Genomic DNA, 20,503 nt, shown 5'->3' on the forward strand with positions numbered 1-20,503 from the left:
AGCCTGTTAACCTATTGTATTGGCATGCATCTCAAGATTCCATCCAAGCTCCAGCCGGGGATTCCGCGATCACAGCACCAGTATTTTTATATGCTATAGAACTACAGTTGCCGGAGTATGCCTCACACAGTTGCGATTTCGCCTGTCCTTTCCGTGCACCCAACATTGTCCACACCAGTCATTGTGCTGCAGCAGTCGCTATATATTCAAAACGATGCACATACATATGGGATTGGAGCAGGTGCATTGTAACTGCATCTGTCAAGCCGGCCTTTTCCGTGGGAACCAGCACAACAAGCGTGGTTGACGGACAAGGAGCCGGCGAGTTCGTTGCTGGTGGTTGGTCTCAGGGTGTGTAGGGCTGGGCATAGCAAGTCATACCAAGATGCAAAGCAGAAAGCCGTTCAAGGTATGGAAGCAGAATGCTCAACATCGACAGCAGGCTCTTCCGGCAGGGCGAACATGGGCAGCTTCTTCGAGGGCGAGCCAAAGGGGGTCTGAATACCCCTTTCATCAGAATCCGCGGTGCCGCCTGTTGGTACTAGGGTTTCCCTAGGGGTAGCCTCGGGGATATAGGGTGACTGAACCGCGTCCTCTAGGTCGGTTGCGGCGACTTGTGCTCGGATCGTCGATACTCCAGTCTCCGTTTCCTCGGTCGGTTGCGGCATATCCTCAGCATCTTGCTGTGCTTCGTGCTGGGGTTCTTCGCCTGGCGTCGCTGTAGTGGCATCTCCATTATCCTCTTTCGCCTTCGGTACGCCCCTCTTAGCTCTTGCCGCTGCTATAAGCTCATCAAATTGCGACTTATGCGCCTCGGCGTGCCCTTTTCCATCAAAATCCTTCCTCATAACAATCGGCTCAGTTGCACTCGCGCGGCCACCACGCGTCCGCTCCCATACGTCCAATTCTCTTAATAAATCTCGCTTCGACTTGCGGTTGTCTTCCGATGCGTCGCAATTCGAGTTCCACAAGTGCAACCATTCCGTGTGCCGCCGTATAAGGAGGTCTTTCTTGCCCCAAGCCGGAATACCCAGATCTTGAAGTTTCTTTTTAAGGTCTTTTTCTTTCATCATGGAGTAATTTATACCGGGGAGTCGGGCTGGTGCTGGTACCTCTCTCGATGACCTGCCCGAAGGCGCTAAAAATGTGTGGTTCTGTGATCTATGGAAACAATCAGATTCCTGCCCTCCTAAGTGTCTATAGCATACATACCTGGAGCGTGTACTCCGCGCACCAGTAGGGTTCTGCTGTTCGCCAGGGCAACTCCCATTATTGAGATGGCCCCATACTTGCTCCTCCTTCATATGTTTCGAGCAAATCGGACATGCAACCATACCGTCTGGCATAAACTCTGCATCGCCCTCATCCTCGCTGTCCTTGATTTCAAAAGGCTCGTCCATCACACCCTTCCCTCGTTGACTACTACTCCGCGTCATTCTTGACCGCGTGCGGCGCCCTTCTTCCTCCCCACTCTCACCAGCGACCTCCATGTCCCCAGCTTTTCTTTTCTTCATCCCCGCGTTACTTATATCTGCCTCCACTCCCTCCACTTTTCCTTTCCCCACGCCCTCCATCGCCAGCTCCAGTGCCGCCTCCCTCGCCTCAACCCATCTACCAACAACCTCCCTGAGTGCAAAATTCGGCACCAGTCTATCAGCCTGACATGCTGCCTTGCAGGCTGGACACTTCCCATCAACAGAGATCGCGCGCCTTACGCACAGCGAGCAGAACGTGTGCGAACATGTCGTTATAACGGGGTTGGAGTAGAATTCTTTGCAGACTTCGCAGCGGAGGGAGGATTCGAGGGGCGCGAAGAGGGGCAGCGAGGTTCGGAGCCAGTCGGTGCTGTCGGGGAGGGCTTCCATCAGTATGGAGGTTTAACAGAGATGCGGAAGGCTCGCGGGAGGCGTTGCCGGTGAAATTGGTTTGGGAGACGAGACAGTGGTAATGAGATATGCGGTGAGCTTAGCACGCCGGCGTGCGCAGGTTTAGAGTCGCGAATGCAAAAACGGCGAAAGAAACGCGTTAATATGGTCTTGGACGGTTGTTCCTGGGATGCGAACGGCCTCTTTGACGCGGTCGACGCGGAAGGTCGTGATGACTGGACGTTCACAGAAAGTTGTAAGCTAGCCTCTTCGAGAAACTTTAGCCGGGGGTTGCCTGCTTGAAGAAAGGCTTAATTTGAGGTCTGTGGTTGCTCAACTTCATCGTGTCTCTTGTTGAATCTGCCAGACTACTCCGTACTAAATAGATATCTTCTAGTCATGCTGGAAGGTCCGTATACCGCTACCAAAACCAGTTTTAGAAGATGTAATAGGGTTTCTGGTGCTTCACAGCAGTACGGTAAGCTACAGCTCCGAACCTTTTCCTACCTTTGGTGGCATACACTATCAGCCTCCCTTCCTCAGCCTCCCTTCCTCGCGCGTATAGGTCCGTCGCCAACAGCTTTAGGACATGCAGAGCATAACGGGGAACCCAACGACAGAAAATAGAGCCTACGAAATCAGGTCTAGGTGAATGGACAATCTGGCCATATCGATAGCATATCTTGGCCTGATTGAAGTTTGATAAAATCCCTTTTATGGGCAGGCGGTTACTGCTCGGCCTAAACTCCTACTTGTACGGGCAAGGTGCCGAGCCTCCGTCTATGTAGCACATTTGGCCACAGTTTTGTATACCTGCGCTCAATGTTGCGAGTGCTCAGTCAAGCTTCAATCCCTTCCCTCAATGCTGCCCTCACGCATTTTCCGTCATCACACTTGTATGACGGCCGTCTTACTCCTCACCCCATCGAAAATGCAGGTATTATCCACCGGAATGTACTGCTCCGTAATGATCTTGATGACCTCCTGCGAGACGAGACCACCCGTAAAGGCCGAAATATTGTGCAGCTCTGCCCCTCCAGCTCGGACCCTGATCAAGAACGTCAGCCGCAGGATGTATGGACGAGTGTCAAAATACTCACAGCTCCTTTACGTATTCCCCCAGCTTGGTCTCCACCGTCGAGAAGTCTTCTTCCTCCAGCGGGGTATTGCCTTCCGCTATCAAGTCGGTTAATATCTTGAAAGCGATACCAGCGACCTTCTCCGTGTCCACTTCCACATGGTCCTCGCCTGGCATCTTCGGCGCACCGCCCAGAGCGTTTTTATTGTGCGTAGCCACGAATTCATCAAAGGCGAGGAAGGCTATGTACAAGGGTAATAGCGAGTCCGGAAATGCGAGGCTTTGCGCTGGTGGCGTGTTAGTAGAGGCTAGGAGCACGATTGGGATGGAGAACATACCCAAAGACTTCGCCCTGTCACCCCATTGCACTTTTTCACCCGCCTGCACTACGTGGAAAGGTCGTCCGCGTACTAGCTTGATGTGCGCCGCGTTCTTACAGAATGTCTCAACGTCCCTCTCCTCGATAGGTGTCTCCCTCATCGTCGTCCGCTCCAAGAAACGCACGCTTTCGAGCACCTCCGCCATATCCTTTCTTGCTTTCGCCTTGTATATGTTCTGCAGCTCGATATAGTCCTTAGAACGCGCCTTCATATCCGGAACCGAACCGGGAAGCGGTAGTACGCCATGCTTCTGATAGAAGAGCGCGACCGCATGCGCTATGACCCAAAAAGCAGGAGAATCCTGCTTCACCAGTAGACACTCCGGCTCTTTGAATAATCCTTTGACAGCACTGCTGGGTTCTGGGTCGTTGAGCGACTTCAGCACAGCAGCTACTGCCTCGTCGAAGTTCTCCTCTCCGCCCTCAAGGCTTCGTGCAGCCTTTGCTACCATTTCTCTAAATGCAGTCTTCTCTTTGTAGTTCAGTGGCGGTTGCCCCTCATGCTCCTCCTTCCACTTCTCAAGGAAATACAACAGTAAGGCGATGTAGGGTATATGGCCATGGTCGTCCGCATCCATTGTGTCCAGCCCCTCTGTCTTTGCTCTAGCAAATTGAAGCAATTCAGGCCATGGTTTTAGAAGTCGTATATCGCGCGTAGTCGTCTCAGGGTCGGGATGTGTGTCTACGATGGGGAATGCGGGAGGAAGATGGATCGAGAAGTGCGAGTAGAAGCCAACGGAGTGTATGTAGAAAAGCGGTACTAGGGCGTTGCTTGCGTGTTCGGAAAGTATTGTGAGAATCTCTGGCCGTATCGGGGCTGTTACGAGAATGAGTGTGTACGGTTGCAGCGCGTCTGGCTCGTCGATGAAAGCTTCGATTGGCTTTGAGTTGTCAGCGATGTGCTTTGTATGAGATGGCGACGGCATACCTCCGTGACGAAATGCCCCTCAACATCAGGATTAAGCTCCTTGAGCAAGTTGCATGTATGCTCTGCTCTGTAACCTCCGAGGTGTTCCTCTTCTAGGAAGAAGTTGACGCCCAGATCCGCCTCCGAGACTATTGCTGAATCTTGTATCGTGAAGTGTCCTACGCCAGGCAGAACCAGATTCTTCAATGTTTCAACACCAACGACTCCGGGGCCTGAATTGATGAGGAGTATGTGCGAGTTTTCCAGAGCCATCTGGCCCGTAGCTCCCCAAAGGCGGAGCTGCCGGTCATATCTGAGCTCCGTTAGTGTCCACACACAGCCTCAGCCTGCATAACAATTCATACTTCCTCTCCTTGGCAGTTGGGCCTTGCACCGGAGGCGGAATATCTGTCGCCATTTCGAACCTCGTTACGTTTGCGGAGCTCACAGAAGCTCTCCTCGAGGTACCCATCCCATATTCTGCCGGGCGGTGAGAACCCCTGCCCGGCGTGGGGGTCTTAAGGCGTTGTAGGCGCGGGGCAACACCGCGGGGCTCTGGCGGTTCGAGACTGGAAACATTTCACATGAGCAGCAGATCTATTTACGAATCTCTACAGCATTCTGTACGGCCGGCCCGAAAAAGCGTTCGTGTCGCCCACATATCACGCAGGAATTTCTCTTCGACAGAAATCGCTTCGTTGCCTCGCAAATCTACTCTCGGTCACTCGCTACGAGCTCGACTTCTCCCGACCAAAAAAGTAATACCTCCACGTCTTCCCACTCCATCCGTCCTCTATTACTCCACCACTACCTCAAATATGTCCTCCGCGACTATCGAGTCCGCCAAAAGGGCCGCCGCGCAGCAAGCTGTAGCTGAGAACTTCGATCCCGCAGCCTCACACGTTGGCATCGGCTCCGGAACCACCATCGTCTATGTCGTCGAGGCGATTAAAGAGCGCAGCACAAATCCGCTCATTCGCTTTGTGCCTACGGGATACCAGAGTCGTAAAGTTATCGAGCAGGCGGGGTTGACACCCATTTCCTTCGACAGCTTGAGCGAGGATGTGATGCTCGATATTGCGTTTGACGGAGCCGACGAAGTGGACGAGGAGTTGAACTGTATAAAAGGAGGAGGCGCATGTTTGTTCCAGGAGAAACTGGTAGCGGAGAAGGCGAAGAAGTTCATTTGCGTTGCTGGTCAGCCTTCCCTCATTGCTCTCCTCGCTCCTTTCCTAAGTCCAACAACCTCTTTGTCCTCAAACACCGATGTCGAGATGCCTTGTTGATTGACATGTACCCCCCAGACTACCGCAAAAACCAAAGCCGCCTCCTGACAAACTGGCCCACCATCCCCATCGAAGTGGCCCCCATCGCCGTCCCCACCGTCCTCCGCTCCCTCCGCGAACTCGGCTCCCAGAACCCCAAACTCCGCACCACGCTGCTCGAGAAATCCGGCCCCCTGAAGACCGACCAGGGATTCTTCATCGTCGACGCTCCGTTCACTCCGCTCCTAACGAGCAGCGACGTCGCCGCCGGTAAGGGCAAAGGTGACGGGAGTGATGGGACGTGGGAAGTGAATCGGCTGAGCCAGGCAATTAATCAGGTTACAGGGGTGTTGGAGGTGGGTATTTTCAGCGGCTTGGATGGGGTGGAGGCGGAGAGTGTGAGGAAGGAGGGGACGCTGCAGGAGATGGGCGTCATTACCGGCGGACAGAAGCCTGTGGCGGTGTATTTTGGCATGGAGGATGGGAGTGTGCTGGTTAGGAGGGCGGAGAGGAAGTGAGGTGTGGGCGATGGTGAATATTGTTGGGTTGGACATTTGAAGGATCTGGGATGCATATGATATAGATTCGGGAGTGTTGTGTATGCATGATTTGTAGAGAGATAGAGGCGACCTTGATTCCCTTGGGCTTCCATCATCTTCTGGTTGACACATCATACTTCTACCTGGGCATTCTTTGATATAAGATGGTTCCGTTGGAAGATTGTGCGAATTCAACGAATAGCGCATCTGTATCATGGGGCCATACGGAGTACTGCCCCTCTCCGTCTTACATCTATAATCATCGACATACTCCCAAGCTCTTATACCCAAACCGTTTACATATACGCTCCTGGGTAGAACCTCCCAATTCGTGCTTTAAACACGTGTTTCCCTTGTATGCACTCGTCGCATCAATGATGCATCCAGATTGCAAGCTTAGTCTAGTAACAACAACGGACATGCATCATTATATGCCAAATCTGCGCTTTATCCTACAACCGCCCATGCAACACAGTGCACACACCGCCAAACTCCCAAACGCCCATCTATATGCAATATCAAATCGGGATCGATCGGGCCAGATGCATACTCATCTACACCAAACTAAGAAGACTACTACGACCCTCATCTGCTATCTCTCCCCAGTCTCTCCTCCTCGTCGTCGACCAGCTCGTAGGCAGGCCGGAATTTGGGTTTCGCGGCGCCGTTGACGGTGCTGGAATCTGGCGTCGAGGGCTGACGTGCGAGGACGGGGTTGGGATGGGTGTCTGTGGAGCCGCCTAGGGACGTGTAGCCGCGGTCGTAGAGTTCGCAGTAGGGGATTTTGAGGTGGCGGATAAACTGAGCCATCCCGTTAGCTCTTCTACTCCTGGGAACTGGTACTTATAAGGAGTTCTCACCGTCCAGATATCCACATAATGCCAGTCAATCACCGGATGCACCCTCATAAACGCCGGCCACCCATGATCCGTCGGATCGAAATGCCTCAAGTTCTCGCCGTGCGGATCCGTCCTCCGAGTGCCCACGAAGATGGCTCTCACGGTGGGGACATCGTGCAGGTAGTCGGCAAAGGCGGCTTTCATGGGCTTGTTGTATTCGAGTAGGGACAGGGAGTAGGTGCGGACGCTGGATGCGACGAAGGATTCGACTTCGGGGAAAGGGGCGGGGGCCTGGATGTAGACGCATTGGATGGGATGCGGGGTGGTGGTGAGGGATTTGCGGTGGAGGGCGCAGAGGTAGAGGATGAGGAGGACGAGGCAGTCCTTGCCGCCATTGTAGGCGAGGGAGAGTTGCGGGAGGCTATATGATGCATTGTTAGTGTTTCGGGAGTCCGCAGTGCTGTTGAGGGGCGTACTGGAGGGGGGCGTACGTGTATTTGTCGAGGGCTTCTTCTATGACGGCTAAGGAGTTGCGTGTTTGCTCTTGGACGGATTGTAATCTTGAAGATACATCCTTCTCTTCCAAGAAGGCGTTTATGCGATCATTTATCCTCTTGCACACCTGCGGGAATGGGAGGTGAACGTCGTTCACCAAGGGCGAAGTGGGGCCGTTGGAGACTCGATTGCAGGCCTGAGGGGAATTGACTTCGTCGGCCGTGAAGGAGGGCATTGCGCAGAGACAGCGACACGGTCCTCATGCAATTCCAAATAACGGATGTGCGATGCGACGGGATGCAATGCTGGTGTGAAGTTGCCGCTCTCCACATACACGGCAGACCATGGTCGGCCAGCGTGGAGGTGTGTTATCGATATCGGCTCTCGGCTGATCCCCCGCCGGATATCAGCCGCTCAGCGGGCGGACACCTCCAGGGCTTCCAATTCCAATTCGCGGTCACGGCTCTCTGTGCTTCACGACATGGTGCTGAAAATTCGGGGAGAGAGTCTGACGAAGACAGTTGCAACGTTGCTGAAGGGACTTGTGCTGCTCATCCCTTCGTTCGCAACCCCACCGCCTTGCAACCCCCATGTGGGGTGACTAATCTTTGTAAATAACGAGCTGCGACTGGCCGCCGGCGATTCTGGCCCTGTCCAGGTGGACGCTAAGCGATGACGCGATCGAGGGCTTTGGTCATCGGCAGTGAATCGGAGGGACCCCCAGAGGGGAATTGATGCACTCCACCAGCAGAAAAATGTTGCCCCCTTGTTAGGAAAAAATAAAAATAATATACAGTGCCCTTGTTTTCCTTTCCCTTCTTCTTCTCCTCTTCAGCTTCTGCTCCCTGTGAACTCTTTCACGTCATTCTTCCGCGACAATGGGTTCCATCTCGACTGCCGGAGAGGCTGGTATGTATTTGTTCCTAGATGCTTGACATTTCCTTTTCCCCGCGCATAGACAACACCACCCTCCTTGTGACCCTCTCAGAGATCAACAATAAAGAAATTTGGCTAATTGACCTTTCTCTGCAGTCGCCCGTGTCGCATACCTCGCCAGCGATGTGGTTGTTTCGGTACAGCCCTCGCTCGCGTCCCATTCAGAGTTCTCAGAGCATCTCCACGCGCTGCACAGGAACAAAGCCCCCAGCATAGTCGCAAAGGAGCTGCCAGAGGTATCGATTATTCGCCAGTCCAATTCCAATGGAAATCACGCTAATTGCAGCAATGCGCAGGTTCTCGCAGTCCGCCAGAATGCGGATCCCCTCCTGTCCGTCTTTCAGCCTATTCGCGCGGGGAAGCTCACCTCCGTCACCACCAATTCCTCCATTCTCGTCAAGTCGATACCCCACCTCTACAAGCTCGCCCAATACCCCGTCGTCATCCATGTCTCCGTACACCCCGAGGGATTCCCGGATTTCTCCGACATCACCTCGGTTCGCCAGTCTGGTTTCACATTTCTGCAGTCCGAGACTCTGCAGCAGGCCCAGGATATCGCCTTGACGGCGCATGCGCTGGCAATCAAGTCGGGCAAGGGCGTAATTCACTTCTTCGATGCTGGTGCGCTGGCTAGAAATAAGGAGATCCCGTATGAGAGCCAGGATTTGGTCAGGGATGTCCTGGATTTGGATGCCGTTGCTGCTTTCCAGAATTCCAAATCAGGAGAGACCACTCTCTATGCCGACGATGGAAGGACTGCCACCTTGTCCGTTGCACGAAGCCAGGCTTCTGCTCCTCGGCACGCCCCAGCTGGCCAGCAGACGGTCACATCAGAAGCCGGAAAGTCCGTGCCTGCGTCGGAGCGAACTAGCACCAGGGCATCCTCAACTGGGTCCTCCCACCGCGAGTCCAGCACGGCAAGCGGCATTTCCTCCTCCTCGGCCACCACCGTGGAGTCTCTAGCGTCCAAGGCTGTCTCCTCTGACGACATCTACCGATTTGCTGGCCAAATCTGGGCTCAGATCAAGGAGGCTACGGGCCGGTCATACGATGCTTTCGAGTACTCTGGACCTCAAGATGCCGAATCTGCCATTTTTCTGTTCGGTGCTGACACTGCTCTGTTTGCCCTGGAGATTGACAATGCGGATGAGTCCGAGGCCTATGCTGATGCGGGGATCATCACCGTCCGGTTGTACCGTCCGTGGTTGGGTGCTTCCCTTGCTCCCAAGCTTCCCCGTTCGATCAAGAGGATTGCTGTCCTGGAGCAGGTACGCCGGAAGACCACCCGGTGGGGTCCTCTTCTTCTCGATGTCTTGATGTCCCTGAAGTCGACCGGCAACGCACCCACGATTGTCGGTTACCAACTGGGCTATATCACCGAGGATACGGTACAGCAGGCGTTGCGCGGCGTCTTCCAGAACCTCAACAGCGAGTCTCCTGTGCAAAACTTGCAGATTGGCAAGCTTGAGGGCCCGGAGAAGCAGGTCCCAAAGGTTGAGCAACCGGAGCTGGAAAATGCTTACCTCAAAATCCTGAATCAGGTCTTCGGTGAAAAGTTGTTTATTGCTAATCGGCTGGGCGCAGAGAATGCCGGTGTCTCGAATGAGGTGTCCACGACCCCTGAATTCGGCTTCGGATCGCTTCTTGCGCGAAAGGAGCACCGACAGCGCCTCGTCGATGAGGTCCGCGAGCTTTCCAAGAGCAATCCCTTTATCACCAATGCTCCATTGGACTGGTTGTCCAAGTGGGCTCTGGCTGCGGACGACAGTGAGAAGGCGAACGCCCTTGCGGCTGAGGTGATCGCTCGTCTCAGCACTGACGGATCTCCCGCAGCAAGCCAGCTTTTGGAGTCCAAGAAGCTCTTCTTCAGGGAATCTCCTTGGTTGATCGGGTCCGACGCTTGGGCATATGATCTCGGAAACTCTGGTGTCCACCACGTCCTTGCTTCCGGGGAGAACGTCAATATGCTCATCATCGACTCTACGCCTTACTCTGAGCGCGCGGCAGCTGATGCTGCCCGCCGGAAGAAAGACATCGGTCTTTATGCGATGAACTTCGGTAATGCCTATGTCGCTTCCGTGGCAGTGTACAGCTCGTACACCCAGGTGCTTGAGGCCATGATTGAGGCAGACAAGTTTGACGGTCCCTCTGTTGTCCTCGCATACCTGCCGTACGAGAAGGAGACGGATTCTCCCTTGACGGTTCTGCAGGAGACGAAGAAGGCCGTCGATGTGGGCTACTGGCCGCTTTACCGGTGGAACCCTCACGGAGATGAGAAGGGCGAGCCGAACTTCCAGCTCGACTCTCAGAGGATCAAGAAGGAGCTTGAGGAATTTCTCAGCAGGGAGAACTACATGTCTCAGCTCATGAGGAGACATCCCGAGTTTTCTTCCAACCTCTCCGGCTCCTACGGAACCGAGGTCAGGCAGCTCCAGAAGAGGAAGGCCAAGGACGCCTACAGCCAGCTTCTGGAAGGTCTTGCAGGGGAGCCTCTGACTGTGCTTTTCGCATCCGATAACGGCAACGCGGAGAACCTAGCGAAGAGGCTTGCCAACCGCGGCAAGGCAAGAGGCTTGAAGACAATGGTCATGGCTATGGATGATTATCCGATTGAAGATCTGCCTAACGAGCAGAACATTGTCTTCGTTACCAGCACGGCCGGTCAGGGAGAGTTCCCTCAAAATGGTAGAACATTCTGGGATACCGTTCGTGATTCCACCGACCTGGATCTAGCCACCGTGAACTTCTCTACCTTTTCCCTCGGAGACAGCCACTACTGGCCGCGCAAGGAGGACAAGATCTACTACAACAAACCAGGAAAGGACCTCCACGCTCGCATCCTTGCCCTTGGCGGCAAGCCTCTGGTGGAGTGCGGTCTTGGCGACGACCAAGATCCTGATGGATATCAAACCGGCTATGCCGAGTGGGAGCCCAAGCTGTGGCAGGCACTCGGTGTGGACAAGATTGAGGGTCTTCCTGAGGAGCCCCCGCCACTGACCAACGAGGACATTAAGCTCGCCTCGAATTTCCTCCGCGGTACTATTGAGGAAGGTCTTGCAGATACCTCCACCGGCGCCATCTCAGCAAGCGACCAGCAGTTGACTAAGTTCCACGGTACTTACATGCAGGATGACCGTGACATCCGTGACGAGCGCAAGGCCCAGGGCTTGGAACCCGCCTACTCGTTCATGATCCGGTGCCGTCTTCCCGGCGGTGTTGCCACTCCCAAGCAGTGGATTCAGATGGACGAGATTAGCACAAAGCTGGGTAACGAGACAATGAAGCTCACGACCAGACAGACCTTCCAGTTCCACGGCGTTGTCAAGGGCAAGCTCAAGCCGGCCATGCAAGCCATCAACAGGGCTCTCATGACCACCATCGCCGCTTGCGGTGACGTGAACCGTAACGTCATGTGCAGCTCCCTCCCCACGCAGTCCAAGTACCATTCCGAGGTCCATGCCATCTCCAAGAAGATCAGCGACCACCTCCTGCCTTCCACAACTGCCTACCACGAAATCTGGCTCGAGGACGACGAGACCAAGCAGAAGAGGAAGATTGCCGGCGACGCCATTGTCGATCATGAGCCTCTCTACGGCCCTACCTACCTCCCCCGTAAATTCAAGATAACCATCGCCATCCCCCCGCACAACGACACCGACGTTTACGCTCACGACATTGGCTTGATCGCCATCAAGGGCGCCGATGGCCACCTCGCAGGCTTCAACGTGCTCGCCGGAGGCGGCATGGGCGTCACCCACAACAACAAGAAAACCTACCCTCGTACTGGATCCATGCTCGGCTACGTGCCGGCTGATGCCACCCACATTGTGTGCGAGAAAATCATGCTCGTGCAGCGCGACCACGGCGACCGCAAGAACCGCAAGCACGCGCGCTTAAAGTACACCATCGACGACATGGGCGTCGACGTCTTCCGCGGCAAGGTCGAGGAGCTGTGGGGCGAGAAGTTTGCGGATCCCAAGCCGTTCAAATTCGATAGCAACATCGACACGTTCGGCTGGCAGAAGGATGAGAATGGGCTGAACCATTTCACCTTCTTCATTGAGAACGGCCGCATCGAGGATACTGCAGACTTCCCCATGAAGACGGGTCTCGTCGAAGTTGCCAAAGTGCATAAAGGCGAGTTCCGCCTCACGGGCAATCAGCACTTGATCCTTTCGGGGGTCTCGGATGAGGATCTACCCGCAATGAAGGAACTGCTGAAGAAGTACAAGCTCGACAACACCAACTTCTCCGGCCTGCGCCTCAGCTCCTCCGCCTGCGTCGCCTTCCCCACTTGCGGCCTTGCCATGGCGGAATCGGAACGCTACCTCCCCGTCCTCATCTCCAAGATCGAGTCCACCATTGAGGAAGCCGGACTAAGGCAAGACAGCATCGTCATGCGCATGACTGGTTGCCCCAATGGGTGCGCTCGTCCGTGGTTGGCGGAGATTGCGTTCGTGGGTAAGGCGTACGGCGCTTACAACATGTACTTGGGTGGCGGGTATCATGGGCAGAGGTTGAACAAGCTGTACAGGAGTAGTATCAAGGAGGACGAGATTCTGGAGATTTTGAGACCGATGATGCGGAGGTATGCGAAGGAAAGGGAGGAGGGGGAAAGGTTTGGTGATTGGGTGATTAGGTATGTTGCTTTCTTCGGTTATGTGTGGGCTTTTGAATGCGTTGCTAACTTGTTGCGTAGGGCGGGATATATCAAGGAGACGACGCATGGCACGAATTTCCATGAGAATACGGCCGAGGTGGAGTCGGATGAGGAGTAGAAATTCGCTTGAAAGCAGAGGATGCAATTAGAGGTAGCGTTGGTGTGCTGATCAAAGAGTGCCCGGCAGCATCGGCCGAGTTTGGAATTCACTTTGGATATCCCCTTGTATATACGGAATACGGAAAACATTTCCATTAGTTGAAACATGATAATACGGTGCTGTCTATTGATTCATAAATGTTTTATTCTCGCTTTCAATATATACTTCAAGCACTTTTCCTCTATTATATCTCCACCGCAACAGCCTTGTCCCTCTCATTCTCCGCCTCACCCTGCTCCTTCACAGCCTTCGGACCCTTCCCCTTCCTCCAAACCCTCACATCCCTCGGATCAAACCCGCCATTCTCCCACAACGCCCACTCGGGCGTCTCATCCCCTATATAATCCTCGGGCCTCCACCCGACCACCTTGCCACCCTGCATCCTACTCCCCTGCACCTTCCCCTCATACAAATCGAAAAACCTCTCATAATCAATCCTAGTTGCCCACCTCCCATTCCTCTTGAACCTCTCGCCATCAGCCAGCAACACACAACAAGAATGCGCATGCTCCGCCGCAATGCCATACGGCAACCCCCTCCTCCCCAGCTCCGCAGCCAGCTGCCTCACAAACTCGGCCACCTCTTCATAAAAGGGCACATTCGCCATGGTCAAGCCCGCGCTGCCCGCCGTGCTGGTCCCGCAAAACGTCACGCCCTTGACCTCGACGAACCCGGGCAGCGCGCGCTGCACGAGATCGGCATAACCCCTAACCTCATCCGCCATATTGAACCCCTTGACGAGCGTGAGGCGAAACACGGTGCGCTGCTCGAAGCGGCGCTGGCGCAGGATATCGAGGCAAGCGATGAAGCGGTCCCAGAAGTCTCTGTGGAGGGGGCGGTCGATTTTGCGCAGCGACTCCTTGTCCGACGCGTCGATGGAGACGTAGAGCTGCGTCACGGGCACCAAGGACTGCAATTGCGCGGGGTGCTGGGCGTTGCAGACGAGGAATGTCGAGATGCGCTGGCTGTGCATGAGGTTGATCAGGGCGTTGATGTGCGGGTAGAAGATGGGTTCGCCGACGAGGCTGAGGGCGCAGTGTCGGATGCGCATGGCTTCTGCGAAGCGCTCGGCGCGTACCCCCGGGACGCCTTTCATGGTTTTGATTTTCCTATAGTGCGCGGCGGTGATGCCGTCGAAGATCATTTCCGGCGGGTCGGTCACCCAGCGCCAGGTCGTGCCTACGGGGTTGGTGCCGTGGCGCCAGCAGAAGACGCACTTGTTGGAGCAGGAGAGGGAGGGCGTGGCTTCCATGCACAGGTGGGATTGGATGCCGTAGAAGGAGTATTTGTAGCAGGAGCCGCGGCCGCGCAGGGCGGATTTGGTCCAGCGGCAGATTTTGACGCCCGAGTGCGAGCCGATGATTGTGTAGCCTTGCTTTGTGAGGGCTTTGTGGGTGGGGGAGGAGGTGGGGACCATTTCTTTGAGAGGGAGTGTTGAGGTGGTGGGTTTGGACGGGGTGGAGGTGTAGGTGGTGAAGTCGATGGGGATGGGGGAGGAGGTGGAGGAGGCGGGCGAGGTGGAAGTGGAGTTCATCATCCGGCCGAGGTCTTCGAGGTCGTCGACGCGTTGGGTGTTCTTTTTGGGTTTCTGGGGTTTGTTGGGGACGGGTTCGACGTCGCTGCCTTCGGCGGAGTCGAGATCTTCTTCGTCGCTTTCGACGGCGTCTCCGCTGCCCGGAACGCCTTCGCCCAGACCGCGTCCTGCGGCGATTTCAAGAAGAGCTTCCTGGACGCCAGTCCTCCACTCTTCTAAACGGGCATCTGCGTCTCCCTTGACATCTCCCATGCCAAGCGGATAAGCTCTCTTCCTCCCCGTCAATCGAGCCATCCACTTATCGACCTCTCTGGCCTGACTGCAGAATCCCTCCTCTTCCGTCGGCCAGCCCTCCTTGTCCCCAAACCCAAACACCGAGTATCCGAGTAGGCCACTCAGAGGCGCGGTATCGATCCTGAAGTCATTATGCGTCTCCTGCAGATTGTCCAGGAAGTTCTGCAGCACCGTGTCGATGTTGTAGCTCGGGAGGAGAATGAGGTAGAAGTACTTGATGGTGCCGTCTTCGGACTTGGGTGGGCTGACGAAATAATCGTCGTATTCAATGTAGGAAATGTCGTGCACTTGGGGCTCGAGGATAGATGCGCCTGGTTTGGCGTCGGCGATCCAGTCGTTCAGGGTTTTGGCAAGCTGCGAGGCATACCGCTCCGTGGTCCCGGATAGCGACTGGAAGAAGACGAGTGGTTGAATCTTATCCGTAGTATGATTGAACACCGGTGCCGTCTTCTGCTGCGCTCTGGTAGGTGATTTCTTCTGGCCTCGCACAATCTTGGGGACTTTCTTAGGTTTGGAGGATTTGGAAAGTGAGGTGGCGATTTGTTGTCCGGGCAGCAAAGTGGTATTCTCTGGTAGCCATTCCGGCCTCAATTCGATTTTCTTCTCCTCCGTTGGGGATTCAATCTTTACAATCTTTATTGCGGTGCTTCTATGCCGGACGTATCTGGCAACGGCAATGAGGGCCGCGGCGGAGAGCAGGAGTGGGATGCGAAGAGTGTGCCATATTAGAAGGAGCTCTACAAAATTGTTAGCCTCGAGTATGTTGCGAACAAGGCGGAAATAATACCAGCAGGTAGCTGCTCGAAAAAGTCTCCTGCGGCCATGGCTATTACATATGCGCATGCGTTGCTGAACAACTGCTGTACTCAAGGAACTTTTTCCAGGCGTGGGGTTGGGAAGTGTGGGGTTGCCAAGACTCCGCTGGCTCCAAACCATATATATCTATCGGTCCTCTCGGGCCGTCTTTTTCTTCACCTCACTCTTCAGAATCCTCACGCTGGACATCGTTTCTGAAAATCCATGGTTGATGCATGCATGAGCAGGGAGCCTCATGTCGACGGGCTAGATGATGACCCCGGAGCACTGCTACAGCAAGTAGTAACTGGAGTTTGACCGGTTGCTGAATGTTAGGGAGCCAACACTGTCAACTGCGGCTTCAAACCCGTCCCTTTGAGTTCTGATCTTAGGTTTCTATCTCCTCTCGCGCACCTCGGGTGACCCGACTTGCATCAGAGGCCGCGACTGGTCGGAAAACGCCGTTGTAATGCTGTACCATTCAACCAAAGCGTATGCAGAAGCGGATCTCATGTACGCCCCGTTTTCACATAGCACCCGATGTCTTCCCCGGCCGGGCAGTTTTCGGATGCAATCTCTGTTCGACGCAGTGTTTCCGATGGCTGAGATGCGTCATTCACTGTTGTTGAAGATTCAACGTTGAAGCTTTCATTGACCCCTCCCGTTGAGGGGAAACGTTACTCAATCGCTTTCGAAACAATCTGTCAATCCGCTTGGGTTCTGGGACACTGAAACGGAAGACAAGAATGACGTTGACTGTTTGCAAACGCAGCGGCATGGGTGTTCCTGACTCTCAACTGAATCATTCTCCCCGCCACGTGTGAAGCGAGCAGTGGCATCCCCGGAACAGCTTCGAGACCTCCTGGCAGCGCCCAATTGACGACAATCCGTACAATTCTCATCACTGATCAGGGCACACGAGACAATGTCCCGTCTATGAAGGGGCATGTCCGGGAGCACAGCGTCACCCTGCGTGTGTAATGAAGGGGTGTCAGCGCTTGTTGTATTCCCTTCCGGCGCAATTTCCTTCTTCCCCTGACTCGAGGAACAATGTCATCACAGCAGACTTCGACCGGAAAAGAAGCACACAGCATCATTATTCAAAACGAGACTACGAAAACGAACCATTCAAGTTTCCTATCTACATTCGACAAGCTCCGATATGAGTGGTGATCTTCGCCGCTTGCTGGAGATGTGGGAACGACGGGACCGACGACGCCAGGGCCCTGATCGGAGCCCGTACCTGAATTTAGTCTGTCTCAGAATACGCCACAGGCGGCTGTCTGTGCTCGCAAATCGTGGTTCCTCGGCGGGGCTGGTGTTTCAACTGTGTCCAAGCCAACAAAACAACAGTTACTGATTGGTCGACACTGTTCCTAAGGCTGACCCTTGGCCTCTCACTCTCTCGGGCCAGGCGCGAGCTCGTCCAGCAGTGAATTCGTACCTTGCAGGCCATCGGTTGAAACGAACGCAGAACGAAACGGATCCCAACAGCTCTGCATTCATGTCCCGAGTAGGCGCCCTTGGATACAGAATACACTGCCGCGAAGGCGGGGAAAATGGGTCGAAGGTGAGAGAGGCTTGGAACTCTGGTTTTACTGAGTATGGATCACAAAAAGAAACCTTGCTTGGGTCATCTCAGGGTCCACAGCTTGGCTTGTCCAAGGCCCGTATCCGGCAAAGCGAATCAAGCACCAAAGCACAGTCCCCCAGCTCGTTGACAAAACCGCCCAGTTCCCCTCAACCTCCTTTCCTTCTCCCCTTCACCCTTGCGCTGGTCCTTTTGCATCCTCAAACCAACTTCTGTCTTTCTTTCGGCTTTTTGCCAGAGTCACTCTTTCCCAGTCGCTAGCCGACGTTCGTTCATTTGCAAGCCTCCCACCCGCAGTCCCAGTGACTTGATCCATTCGTGTCCTACACACCAATTCACTTCACTACCGAGACCCATCTTCAGACTCTGAACAACTGCATCTTCGATAACCATGAGGACCCAGTCCATATTCTTCGCGCTCGCCGCAGCGCCTGCTGCCCTCGCACATACAGCCTTCACGAATCTGTTTGTGGACGGACTGGATACTGTATGGATGCTCACCACTTTATATTGAACGATACTGACAAATAGATAGGGCGATGGAGTCGCAATGAGGATGAGAATGGACCCCGAGACCGCCACCTTTCCCATTGGCGGGGACAAGCTGGGAAGCAACGACCTTGCATGTAGTATGTGTCGATTGACTCTGGACTCGCCATACTCAAATGCTGACTTTCACTACCAGACGTTGGCGGAGACAAGGGCGTGTCCCGCGTACAGTCCGTTCGCGATGGGGCTACTCTATCGTTCCAGTTCCGTTCCTGGCCCGTAGGTGGAAAATATGGACTTTTACACTGCACCTGCTAATCGGCTTACAGAACGACGCGTCGAGGGGGTCAATGGACCCTGGCCACAAGGGCCCTTGCGCCGTGTACCTGAAGAAGGTCGATTCTGCCATCAACGACCCAGGCCATGGTGACGGCTGGTTCAAAGTGTTCCACGCCGGCTACGATGGCGCCAGTGGCCAATGGTGTAGCGACAAGCTGATCGCCAACAACGGTTACTTGTCCATTGTCTTGCCCAAGGGCCTGCAGGGAGGCTACTATCTCGCTCGCCCCGAGCTTCTCGCCCTCCACAACGCCAACACCGGCGACCCCCAGTTCTACACCAGCTGCGCTCAGATCTTCCTGCAGAGTGATGGGGATCTGGTGCCCGAATCCACCGTGAGCATTCCCGGTTACGTCCAGCTCAGCGACGAGAATATGACCTTCGACATCTACAACCGACCCAACAGCGAATACAAGCTCCCCGGTCCCCCTGTTGCCAAGCTGACCTCTGCTGCCGGCGTCAACGGTGCTTTCGTCAACCGCCAGACCTCCCAGACCGAGGGCCAGCGTCCGGCCGGCTGCATCTGCGAAAATGGCAACTGGTGCGGCAAGGAAGTGCCCGACTACAACAGCGAGTCGTCGTGCTGGGCTTCGGCTGAAAACTGTTGGAAGCAGGCCGATGACTGCTGGAACTCGGCTGGCCCCACTGGCAACGCTGGCTGCCAGCTCTGGCAGAGCAAGTGCGAGGGTCTCCAGGCTGAGTGCCGTGCTGGACGTTTCAACGGTCCTCCCAACAAGGGCCGAGACTTGACTCCGCCCAAGAAGACCATCGATGTCGGCCTTGTTCTCGGTAATGAGGGCGGCGGCGTCGTTGCAGCTCCCAATACCGCGGCAGCCCCTGCTCCTAAGCCCAGCGGCGACGTTAACCAGCAGCAGCCCGCCTCAACCCCGGCCTCAACCCCCGCCGCTGCCCCCACTCTGGATTTCAACGAGAATGTGGGCGGGTACGAGTCCCCCACCGCTGATGCTCCCAAACAGACGTCTGTCGACAAGAATCCTTCCTACGAGCAGGGTCCGGCTCCCACCGAAGACGCTGGCCCTGCTCCCACGCAGGGTCCCCCGTGCAGGCCTGGACATCCTTGTGTCACCGTTACCCACACGGTCGTTAAGACCGAGGTGGTGTATGTGACTGCCTATGCTCAGCAGAGGAGGGCGGCGGGCTTCCACCACAGGAGGCGTTAGGTCGTTTACGGGAGGAGCCTGGGACCATCAACCCGATTCGGGCTGTCTTTCTTGATATTCGTTTCTGCGACCTTATGAGTCCGAGGAGGATGATCATAGGTGTTCGCGAGCCGCTAAGGCTCTTTTGGGATCTGTCTAGATCTGACAAGATCAGGTGCACAGATGACCGCCTGGGATTGTGGGAAAAATAAAATACTATTTTCTTTTTGATTGGCTTTGGGATTCATCCTTCTATGATTCTGCTCTGATGTGTTAGTGTGTTTCAATGTCTCGATGATCCCTTGCAAAAGCGTTGAGTACGGCAATCTCAGGCGGTGCTCCTTCTACCCTTCCACCGCAGAGAAGTGCGGATAGTGACCCTGTTTCCCAAGAAGTCCCCAGTCACACTTCCTTGCCACGACACGCATTTTCCGCCGCCTCCAGCACTTGAAATCGTTCCTCATCAATCAACCCTCTGAGAAGAAGTACACCTTTGACCCCGATCTCTCAACATCTTTATCTTACACTTTCCATCACAGCTTCGTGCCCGTTCCCGTACTCATGTCCCTCCTCCTCTCCTCCACATACCCGCTCGCCACAGGATTCGACGCCAGACTGCCCACCTGCGGAACCGGGAACGGCAGTTTGCGCAGCTGCGAGGTGAAGAAGACGGGATGACGGATCGCGCTGTTGTAGGAGCCTGCGTAGGGGGTGGGTCGTGTGGGCATGGTGTGGGTTTGAGATTGTGAGGTTTGGTTCGTGGTTCGCGTTGAAGGGGAGTTTGAGGAGGTTCGGGGTGATTGATGCTGGGATGAGGCTGAGTCGTGGAGGGCGCGGGTTTGGGTGTAGGAGGGGTGGTGTGGGTGGGTGGGTTGGGGTTGCTGGTTGGTGGTTAGTATGTATGTACATGTGTTGCGTATGGATGTGGCGATGCATACCTTTGGCCGCGAGGGCTGCAATGCAGGAAGCATCGCCTTCAGCTATCGGGGCCGCTCATACGAGACCCGTATTGTTGTTTGAGGTAGTTCGTGGAGGAAGCTTGGATGTTGTGAGCGATACGTCAGTGGTGGAGAGGATAGGGACCTCGGTTGAAGGGCCGGGGAGTCGGACTTGTCTCCGTTCGGTGCGCAGTTAGTGCAAAAGATGCAGATTTGATATATTGCCGATCCGTCGGAGAT

At 55.0% G+C, this 20,503-nt stretch overlaps 8 protein-coding genes across 8 annotated transcripts; 3 read left to right on the plus strand and 5 right to left on the minus strand.

Moving 5' to 3' along the window:
* Positions 1-404: 404 nt before the first annotated feature.
* On the minus strand, positions 405-1,865 carry EI97DRAFT_445309 (DNA repair protein rad18; the record flags this gene model as incomplete). Its single annotated transcript, XM_033799960.1, has 2 exons — positions 405-1,161; positions 1,213-1,865. 2 exons carry the CDS (start codon positions 1,863-1,865, stop codon positions 405-407), a joined length of 1,410 nt encoding a protein of 469 aa, XP_033650572.1.
* Positions 1,866-2,519: 654 nt separating this feature from the next.
* On the minus strand, positions 2,520-4,662 carry EI97DRAFT_503818 (uncharacterized protein). The gene is made up of 5 exons (XM_033802797.1): positions 4,595-4,662; positions 4,251-4,542; positions 3,282-4,203; positions 2,966-3,230; positions 2,520-2,913 (listed from the first exon to the last, which is right to left on the minus strand). Exons 1-5 carry the CDS (start codon positions 4,645-4,647, stop codon positions 2,754-2,756), a joined length of 1,692 nt encoding a protein of 563 aa, XP_033650573.1. The 5' UTR covers positions 4,648-4,662; the 3' UTR covers positions 2,520-2,753.
* Positions 4,663-4,786: 124 nt separating this feature from the next.
* Positions 4,787-6,323, plus strand: EI97DRAFT_436463 (ribose 5-phosphate isomerase). The gene is made up of 2 exons (XM_033799109.1): positions 4,787-5,426; positions 5,534-6,323. The coding sequence occupies exons 1-2, from the start codon at positions 4,814-4,816 to the stop codon at positions 6,010-6,012; spliced, it is 1,092 nt and encodes a 363-aa protein (XP_033650574.1). The 5' UTR covers positions 4,787-4,813; the 3' UTR covers positions 6,013-6,323.
* Positions 6,214-7,899, minus strand: EI97DRAFT_436464 (adenine nucleotide alpha hydrolases-like protein). Its single transcript, XM_033799110.1, has 3 exons — positions 7,364-7,899; positions 6,894-7,293; positions 6,214-6,834 (listed from the first exon to the last, which is right to left on the minus strand). Exons 1-3 carry the CDS (start codon positions 7,600-7,602, stop codon positions 6,619-6,621), a joined length of 855 nt encoding a protein of 284 aa, XP_033650575.1. The 5' UTR covers positions 7,603-7,899; the 3' UTR covers positions 6,214-6,618.
* A 207-nt stretch (positions 7,900-8,106) lies between these two features.
* EI97DRAFT_436465 (sulphite reductase hemo protein, beta subunit) lies at positions 8,107-13,243 on the plus strand. Its single transcript, XM_033799111.1, has 4 exons — positions 8,107-8,276; positions 8,400-8,539; positions 8,600-12,942; positions 13,003-13,243. The coding sequence occupies exons 1-4, from the start codon at positions 8,246-8,248 to the stop codon at positions 13,079-13,081; spliced, it is 4,593 nt and encodes a 1,530-aa protein (XP_033650576.1). The 5' UTR covers positions 8,107-8,245; the 3' UTR covers positions 13,082-13,243.
* Positions 13,244-13,266: 23 nt separating this feature from the next.
* EI97DRAFT_436466 (uncharacterized protein) lies at positions 13,267-15,803 on the minus strand. The gene is made up of 2 exons (XM_033799112.1): positions 15,739-15,803; positions 13,267-15,688 (listed from the first exon to the last, which is right to left on the minus strand). The coding sequence occupies exons 1-2, from the start codon at positions 15,773-15,775 to the stop codon at positions 13,308-13,310; spliced, it is 2,418 nt and encodes an 805-aa protein (XP_033650577.1). The 5' UTR covers positions 15,776-15,803; the 3' UTR covers positions 13,267-13,307.
* A 1,662-nt stretch (positions 15,804-17,465) lies between these two features.
* Positions 17,466-19,602, plus strand: EI97DRAFT_193132 (uncharacterized protein). The gene is made up of 4 exons (XM_033793617.1): positions 17,466-17,824; positions 17,873-17,966; positions 18,023-18,105; positions 18,156-19,602. The coding sequence occupies exons 1-4, from the start codon at positions 17,729-17,731 to the stop codon at positions 19,344-19,346; spliced, it is 1,464 nt and encodes a 487-aa protein (XP_033650578.1). The 5' UTR covers positions 17,466-17,728; the 3' UTR covers positions 19,347-19,602.
* Positions 19,603-19,858: 256 nt separating this feature from the next.
* On the minus strand, positions 19,859-20,296 carry EI97DRAFT_461476 (uncharacterized protein; the record flags this gene model as incomplete). Its single annotated transcript, XM_033801202.1, has 2 exons — positions 19,859-20,206; positions 20,264-20,296. The coding sequence occupies 2 exons, from the start codon at positions 20,294-20,296 to the stop codon at positions 19,859-19,861; spliced, it is 381 nt and encodes a 126-aa protein (XP_033650579.1).
* Between the last annotated feature and the right edge of the window lie 207 nt (positions 20,297-20,503).

This window comes from Westerdykella ornata (assembly GCF_010094085.1).
Source record: "Westerdykella ornata strain CBS 379.55 unplaced genomic scaffold EI97scaffold_31, whole genome shotgun sequence".
In the NCBI taxonomy this organism is placed as follows: domain Eukaryota; kingdom Fungi; phylum Ascomycota; class Dothideomycetes; order Pleosporales; family Sporormiaceae; genus Westerdykella; species Westerdykella ornata.

Excerpts from the sequence above, each read along its gene's own strand:
- EI97DRAFT_193132 (XM_033793617.1), top strand. The coding sequence starts at position 17,729 with ATGAGGACCCAGTCCATATTCTTCGCGCTCGCCGCAGCGCCTGCTGCC. Across the intron at positions 17,825-17,872 it reads TTGTGGACGGACTGGATACT|GGCGATGGAGTCGCAATGAG; the intron begins GTATGGATGCTC and ends ACAAATAGATAG. Across the intron at positions 18,106-18,155 it reads TCCAGTTCCGTTCCTGGCCC|AACGACGCGTCGAGGGGGTC; the intron begins GTAGGTGGAAAA and ends ATCGGCTTACAG.
- EI97DRAFT_436465 (XM_033799111.1), top strand. The coding sequence starts at position 8,246 with ATGGGTTCCATCTCGACTGCCGGAGAGGCTG. Across the intron at positions 8,540-8,599 it reads TCGCAAAGGAGCTGCCAGAG|GTTCTCGCAGTCCGCCAGAA; the intron begins GTATCGATTATT and ends AGCAATGCGCAG. Across the intron at positions 12,943-13,002 it reads TTTGGTGATTGGGTGATTAG|GGCGGGATATATCAAGGAGA; the intron begins GTATGTTGCTTT and ends CTTGTTGCGTAG.
- EI97DRAFT_436466 (XM_033799112.1), bottom strand. The coding sequence starts at position 15,775 with ATGGCCGCAGGAGACTTTTTCGAGCAGCTACCTGCTG. Across the intron at positions 15,689-15,738 it reads TTTCGAGCAGCTACCTGCTG|AGCTCCTTCTAATATGGCAC; the intron begins GTATTATTTCCG and ends ACAATTTTGTAG.
- EI97DRAFT_436464 (XM_033799110.1), bottom strand. The coding sequence starts at position 7,602 with ATGCCCTCCTTCACGGCCGACGAAGTCAATTCCCCTCAGGCCTGCAAT. Across the intron at positions 7,294-7,363 it reads GAAGCCCTCGACAAATACAC|CCTCCCGCAACTCTCCCTCG; the intron begins GTACGCCCCCCT and ends TGCATCATATAG. Across the intron at positions 6,835-6,893 it reads ATTATGTGGATATCTGGACG|TTTATCCGCCACCTCAAAAT; the intron begins GTGAGAACTCCT and ends GGGATGGCTCAG.
- EI97DRAFT_436463 (XM_033799109.1), top strand. The coding sequence starts at position 4,814 with ATGAGCAGCAGATCTATTTACGAATCTCTACAGCATTCTGTACGGCCG. Across the intron at positions 5,427-5,533 it reads GAAGTTCATTTGCGTTGCTG|ACTACCGCAAAAACCAAAGC; the intron begins GTCAGCCTTCCC and ends TGTACCCCCCAG.
- EI97DRAFT_503818 (XM_033802797.1), bottom strand. The coding sequence starts at position 4,647 with ATGGCGACAGATATTCCGCCTCCGGTGCAAGGCCCAACTGCCAAGGAG. Across the intron at positions 4,543-4,594 it reads CCAACTGCCAAGGAGAGGAA|ATATGACCGGCAGCTCCGCC; the intron begins GTATGAATTGTT and ends AACGGAGCTCAG. Across the intron at positions 2,914-2,965 it reads GGGGAATACGTAAAGGAGCT|GGTCCGAGCTGGAGGGGCAG; the intron begins GTGAGTATTTTG and ends GTTCTTGATCAG.